This window comes from Petaurus breviceps, unplaced genomic scaffold (assembly GCF_028583685.1).
Source record: "Petaurus breviceps papuanus isolate PSGF00001 unplaced genomic scaffold, PetGlider_PUasm1.0 140, whole genome shotgun sequence".
NCBI classification, from domain to species: Eukaryota; Metazoa; Chordata; class Mammalia; order Diprotodontia; family Petauridae; genus Petaurus; species Petaurus breviceps.
This window is the reverse complement of record NW_027185698.1, coordinates 43,091,404-43,099,117: the sequence shown is the minus strand read 5'-3', so window position 1 is coordinate 43,099,117 and position 7,714 is coordinate 43,091,404. Positions and strand designations below refer to the sequence as shown.

General features: G+C 41.7%; 1 protein-coding gene across 1 annotated transcript in view; it reads left to right on the top strand.

Moving 5' to 3' along the window:
- Positions 1-7,714, top strand: part of CFAP99 (cilia and flagella associated protein 99) — a 172,609-nt gene that overhangs the window by 84,855 nt on the left and 80,040 nt on the right. The window contains exon 5 of the mRNA XM_069073304.1: positions 6,825-6,937. Coding sequence (XP_068929405.1) covers positions 6,825-6,937 — 113 coding nt within the window. The remainder of the gene's footprint in view (positions 1-6,824; positions 6,938-7,714) is intronic.

Below are 7,714 nucleotides of genomic sequence, written 5' to 3'. Positions count from 1 at the left end.
GAAGGAAGGAAGGAAGGAAGGAAGGAAGGAAGGAAGGAAGGAAGGAAAGGAAGGGAGGGAGGGAGGAGGGAAGGAAAGCAGGAGGGAAGGAGTAGAAAATAAAGAGAGGGAGGCAAGAGAGACAGAATGTCATACTCAGGCACCACATGGGCACATTTGAACAGCCTTGCCCAAACTTCCTACCACTAGAGAGCTATTTTTGTCACCACCACCTTCTTTATTAACCTCTGTATGATCTATGGAAGGGCAGACACATTATAATTGAGAATTTAGAAAGCATGAGTTACTTACTGAGAATTATTATCACCACTGTACCTATAGGGAAAGTAAAGTAATAAAAAGGAAAAATGTCTGTGGTGGCTTACCTAGATGGCACTCACCTTAAAGCTTCAATAGGTTTGTAACTTCATTGACATGGGTGCTCCCTTCAACAGGGCAAATCAAAACCTACCCGTGCCTTCTCTTCCTGCCTGGAACTCTTGTCCATTTCCTCATGTAAATTCTAGGGGATCCAGGGGTGGGGAATGTCCACCCAGCATTCTGGAGACCCTTCTCTAGATCTCTTTATGTGGTAGAGTTACCAGTAGAGTGTGTGGGTCTGTCTCTTAGTTATTCGTCTCTTTCAATACTTGACTGGCCCACCTCATTTTCTGTATATGCACCACTATGATCATATCTGTTACCCTGCTTCTGAAATTGAAATTCATAATCCCTTAGAAAAATTTAGCCTGTTCACATGGAAAAAATCCAGGAGATGAAGAATGCCTGTTATCCAAACAAGGTTATTCATTTAGTTGGACAGCTATAAATTAGGTCCATTAGTATGTATATATATTATATAATGTTCTATTATATGTTATATACAATATAACATTAGTGTATATATGTGTGTTTATATATGTAGAGGGGGTCCTAAAGTCTTGGTGTCCCTTTAAGCTTCAGTAATTTAAATGAGAATTTGAAATGAGCTCATACCTACCCTCTATGTATTATGTAGATGTAGATTGTGTCTGTATGTTTGTATACATATGTGTTGTATGTGTTTGTATGCATGTAATATATACAAGTGCCCCCAAAGGTCTTAGTACACTTTTAAGATACTAAAGCTTAAAAGTGCACTAAGACTTGTGGAATGCATATATGTGTGTACATATATGTGTGTGTATGTATACTGCAGGTGTACAGGCACTCTGGATGTGCAATGAACTGGTCCCAGCATTGTATAAGAAGAAAACATACTTTATTTCCTTTGAGAAACTATACAATGCATTTAGTGATTCCAGATTTCTGAAACCAAAATCCAACTTTTTAGTCTCAATATTCTTCCAGTGATGCCGCCTGGCTACAAATCATGGAATGCCATTGCCTCTGAAGAATGAAAGTTGGAGCACACCCAAAGAATAAGAGGCAGAGCTTTGGTGGATGAGAGCAGGCTGCAACATATTAGTAGTTGGAGGAGAGAGAAGCCATTATAGAACAGAGTCCGCTAGCTGACAGTCCCAACCTATCCTAAATCACTCTGCCTCCTATTAGAGGACTAAGGAATACCCATTGCAGACAGGGCTCACCCTAGATGCTTAGCTGTAATAATCTGTTCCAATCTTAAGTGATCTATGGTAGTATACACAAGGCACTCAAGAATCAGGCATTTTGAGGAGTAAATAACTGATTCTCCATTTCATAACTTCATATATTTTTGACACTGTTCCCTGACTATGAAATTACACATTTGTCATTTGTTCCCAGAGAGTAAAAAGGGTTGTGAAAATGAGCTATTTTTATGATCAGAAAGAGGGCATATACTCCAGATGGTTCATGCTCTCGAGACTTCCTTAAAATATTGAAGGGATGGCAGTAAGCTAAAGGGGAGAGAATTCTGGGTTAAGAGCTAGAAAGCTTAGGGTCTCTGATCCTAGCTCTGGCATTAACTTGCCGTGTGATTCCCCAGTTAGCTCCCCTCTCTTCTAAAATGATGACATTGGCGGGAGTTACTGCCTTCTTACATAGGTATCGAGACAGGAACCTCTCAGACAAGGCACAACGGCCTTGTCCAGGCCTAATTTTCCAGTTCCTTACCACTAACCACAGAGAGACACAGAGGAACAGGTTCCCTGTCCACTCTTTTCTTGGGAACACAGAGACAGGACCCATTCTCCTTGCATCAGGGCTTGCAATGGACTGATTCCAGAGTAGACAGCTGAGCTTATGCTGCTAAGAGTTATCCTTACTAGATGATTTTGAGGCTTTTAAGAGCCCTGACCTTCTACGACTATGATTCCATGACTGCCTACTGAAAGCAAGCTGGGAAAATTCCCATTGTGCTTCTAGGCATTTTTAAAGAGTGGTAGGTAAGTCACTTTTACCCTACCTTTCCCTTCAGTCTCCTTCTTCCTACCCTAAGAAAAGATTTCGATCCAATTTAGCTTATCCTCAGTCACACAGACAAAGGTTGGGCAAAGCTCCTCCTCTATCTCCTACAATTCCATTTTCAAGCAATTTACTGAAATATTTCTCCCTGAATATCCTTAGTCCCTTGTACTCGGGTGTAACATCTAGGGCCTTCCAACACATTGCTTGAGGAATAAAGTCATAGCTCAGATTCACAGATATACAGCCTGGACTGTCTATAACTGAGTTAGGGTCACTCTACTGAGAAGCTGACCCACTCATCTAGTCCTAGTGCCTAAGGCTGGAGACCTGGGTACACTATCAGTTTTCCCCTCCTTCCTGGCCCAGGTGCCCTCCCATAGGTCAGCGGATGAAGCACCGAAAACATTTGCATAAGGAAGAACTTAGGTTATTAAACCATTTCTCCCTGGAGGCAACAGGGCTGTGGCCAGGGTTGCTTTTACTTTCAGTAAGAACCTTTCTCCTTTTCCCCAGGCTAAACACTACTTCCCTAAGCAAGAAAGGGGCACACTATTCGTTGTGATGCTGCTTACCTATTCTTCAAGGCTCTGCAGACTTTCCTTAGTTGCTGGGCTATAAGAGATCTTATACTTAAACACTTCAAGTTTACGTTGCTCATTAGAAGCTTTTATTCTTTGGGAACATAACCCTTTATGTGCCAGAACCCATGGTCAGAACCATTCTCTCTTTCCATGTCTCAGCTATTACAGAAGAATTTGGAACCACCTCAAAGGCAATCAGACCTTGCAGGAGTCCTGAAAATACTGCGACATTTTCAGAGCAATCACTTTTAGGAAGAGTGTACAATAAGACAAATTTATGTCTTAGAGGGATGCTGAGTCAGCATATTGAGGCCAACACTGTCTCCAGAGCAATTGGCGGATCACACTGTCTTGAACATGATTCGAAGGTCCTTAGAATACTCTTCCTTAGTTTAAACTTGCAGATGCTTGGCATTCTCCACGCTTTCCATCCTCCCACAGAAGTATTGAGATCATCTTTGGCAGAGCCTTACTAAATCTGGAGGAGAGAAGAAGAAAAGGAAGAGGTGGTAGTTGGGGATTATCACCTTAGAAAATACTGAGCATGGCGGGGATTTTCCCAGACTGCTTCGAGGAGCATATTAAAGGCATAAAGGACCCAGATATTACTCTGCACCATTCTCTGCCACACAAAACCAGTGGCCTGCTGTAGGAATGTATGTGTTTCCTGTGTCTGGTCCATTTGGGAATTGGAACAAAGAAAATGTGTCATTCTTTGTCCACTAAAATGACATACTCACAGGATATCTGAGCTGGGAAAGAATTTAGAGGTCATCTGGTTAAACCTTGTCTTGCGTTTTTTAGTTCTTCGTAGGGTCTAGGGCTAGAGAAGGGGTGACTTATGACATGAGGCAACCAGGAGTCTTCTTGAAGTCAAATAATCATAGGATTTAGAACTGGGTGAAACTTAGACCCTTCAGAGTAAAGGGGATGAATTCCAGAGAACCTGGCCTACATGGAGGGAAACTAAAGCCCAGAGTAATGAAATGAGTTGCCCCAGTTGACTGACACACATTGTAAATTGAAGAGCTGATTTTTGAACCCAGGTCTAAAGGAAGCCTGGTGCCATGGGGGACTTGGTGCTCCCTCCTGGTACAGCCTGTGTCTATGAAAGGCCACAGGTGAGAGAACCATAATAACAAATAATAGGGCTTGCAAAAGGGCCAGTCAATTGGGAGTGCCAAGGGGAGGGGGCGGGGACATGAGGTACATAGCAACAAGAAGTCACCAGATCTGAGTAAGGAGGAATAATCAACAAACCTACTATGTTCTAATCTCTGTGCTGGGTACTGGGGTTATGTGAAACAGTTCCTGCCCTCAAGGATCTTATCTTCTACTAAAGGGAGACCTATTGGGAGTGGTGGCCACAGACAGGAGCTTTACCCTAAGTAGTCCCATAGCTTATGAGTAGCCTCAGAGGGCAGTAGATTGTCCTGTCGTTCCAGTAGCAAAGAAATATTGGTTTGATTTGTGGCTCTCTAAATGAAAGGCAAGAAGCTCAGGGGAAGAAATGAACCTATGCCTGATAGAGGGACAGATGTCAAGAAGCTTGTACTATCTGGACCCTGGTGTCCGGTTGGATGACTGGATGGAATGAAGCATAATCTCAGAGTCTGGGCCCAACTAGAAATAGAAAGTTGAAGTAAGAAAAAGGGTCTCAGCACAATGAAAGAGGTCCAAACAATTTGTCACTCACAGGAAGCTGAATGTATCGGAGGACTTTTAAACTAGAGTGGGCAGGGCTAATCCCATACTTACTGTTCTTCTGGGTAACTGTGAACAGTTCTCACACACCTACACTGCCCCCTGAATGACAAGAGAAATCAAGCCTCCTAACTTCCATGACACCTTCGATACCAATATTGCTGCATGTAGGGCCTGCCCTTGGCAAGACTGCAAAGTAGGCAAGTTTCTGTTCAATGTCCTAGGCCTTGGTGCCCTTTCCCCTCTTTTAGAGTGTCAGGAGATTGGGACATTGCAGGGCTGAGAAGAGAAGACAGACGTGGGGGGAGGAGGAGTTACCACAACCAACTTTCATCATTACAGGGACAGTTGAAAGGGGAAGTAAGTGATTGAAATTTTACAGGGGGTTTGTGTTTTGCCCTGACCTTCATAAATCAGAGAGCCCTTGAATTTTGCTGATAACTGAGTTTTTTCCCCAAGAGAATCTCTGTTAACGTATCTTCAGGAAAAACAAGGCTAATAAAAATTTGAACATAAAGCATAATTTAATAAACAAGTAAAGGATACAAATGGCACTCATATCTAAACCTCTGTAGCAAGAAAACAGGGCCATCCTCTTTTTCTCTCCCCAGAGGGGTCATTCCCTGGTTCTGCATAAATCATTCACAACATGAACAGTGAAATAAAAGTAGCAAAAGTTGATTTTGAACTTAGTGTCTTCAAATACCTCAACTCTAATCCTTCATATGCCATGCATCTGAACAAAACAGCAAGACAGGCATTCTATCCACTGTGCCACCTAGCTGCCCCACACATTATATATATATATATATATATATATATATATATATATATATACATAAAATTATACAAAATAAAGTTATATATGAAGTATCAAGATACTTAGACCACCTGCAAGTATGTACGGTACACATAAAATAATTGTACTCGGTACATAAAACACATAGGTAGATATAGGTATGTAGCAGATCAAATCCATAGGACCATGTACAGTCAGTACATTTAGTTATATGCAAGTATCTTAATGCAGATACATACTACATACACTATATTATCAAAGGGTAGCCTACCCAAAAAGTAGTACATGCCCATACTATTTGGGTGGCATTTTTACCTCATCACTAGTCAAATAAGCTAGGGACTTCTGTGGTGATTCACTATCACAACTATACTCTCACTCCATAGATGAGCCAATATTCTCAGTACTAATAGCCTCTAAACCCTGATGTTGGCATATGGATGGCCTAGGTTTAATGAATGATGCTATCTCCAGCTACTAAGGAGTCAAGCTACGTAAGTGGCTTCTCTTCCCTTCTGGGCTCCATATTTGTAGTATTAGGCAGGAAGGGGATTATTTCTGGATTACTCGCCTTGTTCCTTTCTTGTCCAAGCAGAGGTTTTCCCCCACTCCTACTCCAGACTAGGGCAAATTTTTCTTGCTTCCTCATTGCCTAAGGAGCCACCAAAATTTGACTTCCTTTCACCTGAATTTTGACCCAAATCCTTCCTGAATAGGCCATCATCTGGCACCAAATGTCTATCTGCAACTGGTGAATCAGTTCTTCTGGGAGAACTGGTTACTCAAATATCCCAAGTTCTTTTCTTATTCACCAGGGAGTCTGATTAACTCCATTTTAGGCAATATATAGTTGCAATGCATTGAGTTTGCAGGCCGTTGGCCAGTCTCTGAAGCTATTTTGTAGACAGACAGGTTATCTGGTCTTTTCACTTCTTGGTGTGGAATGACTCTCCAACAGTTCAATATCTTGAGTTTTTCTAGGACACTAAGATTTTGTAGCATTGCTGTACCCTATGACTAGAGTTAACTGTGATTCTTATATCACTCTTTGTTCCTCTTCTTGCTCTTCTGTCGCCAAACCATGGCTAAGTAGAATGTATCCTTCAACTGGCCTTTTAGTTGAGCAACATACTGATCGTGAGTCTTTTTATCTTCCACTTCTTCAAAGATTCCAAAGCTGTGGTTGTGACCCACATATCAAAAGTTATAGAATAAAAACTATGGCATCATTCTTGGTGGCATTTTGGACAGGAAGCAGAAAGGCAACATTTGACCCCACTGAACTCCAGATGGGCAGATCAGAAAACTGGAATTTAAGCCATAGAAATAACTATGCACCGTGTTTCATATATGATAACTTCTTTCCTCAGTTTCTCCAGTTTTTCTTCAACATCATGAACTTAACCACATGGATAAAAGATGAATGGAGTTTAATCTATGATGCCTCTTACGTAAAGGAAACCTGGATTGAGCCATTGTTGAAGTGAGTAGCATCCACATAAATGTAAGTTGTTTCATTCTCTCAACACAATGGATGGGACCCCCACTCTCCCCAAACTGGTGAAACAGGACACAAGTTTCATATGCCTTTCCTTATGTTTGTATCAACAGCATGGGAAGGTTCCCTAGGTGCATGACTTTGTTGGAGCTAGCTAGAACCAGCTTATGATTGTCAAATTTTCAGTGTGAGCATTTATGCCTTAACACTACAAATCAGGGCTGAATTTGTTGTTTTATTGGTTATCCAAACTTAAGAAAGTGATGGAGAAATGTTAACAATGCATATTATATTTAATAGTGTGTCTAGCATACATTCTTCCTCCACCCCCACAACCAAGAGCCATGTTAAACATTTACCAGCACACCATTACCTGGGTGGCACCTACAAGTCCTGGGGTCTCTGTGGGCCTTGGTCCATCTCTTTTAAGAACTCATGGAAGAACCAAGAGCAGCCACCTCTCTCCTTGGAAGGCACTTCTCATTTAAGTCATTTTTTTTTCACATAATATTCAGCTCTTCATGGAGTTACTGGAATTGTTTGACATTTCCTTCTCCAGCTCATTTTCCAGATGAGGAAACTGAGGCAAACAGGGTTAAGTGACTTGCCTATGGCCACCCAGTCAGTAAGTGTCAGAGGCTGGATTTGAACTCATGAAGACGAGTCTTCCTCATTCCAAACCCAATGGTCTGTCCATTGTTTCACCACTTTGGGCAGCTAGATCACACAGTAGATAGAATATTGGGTCTGAACTTTGTTTCA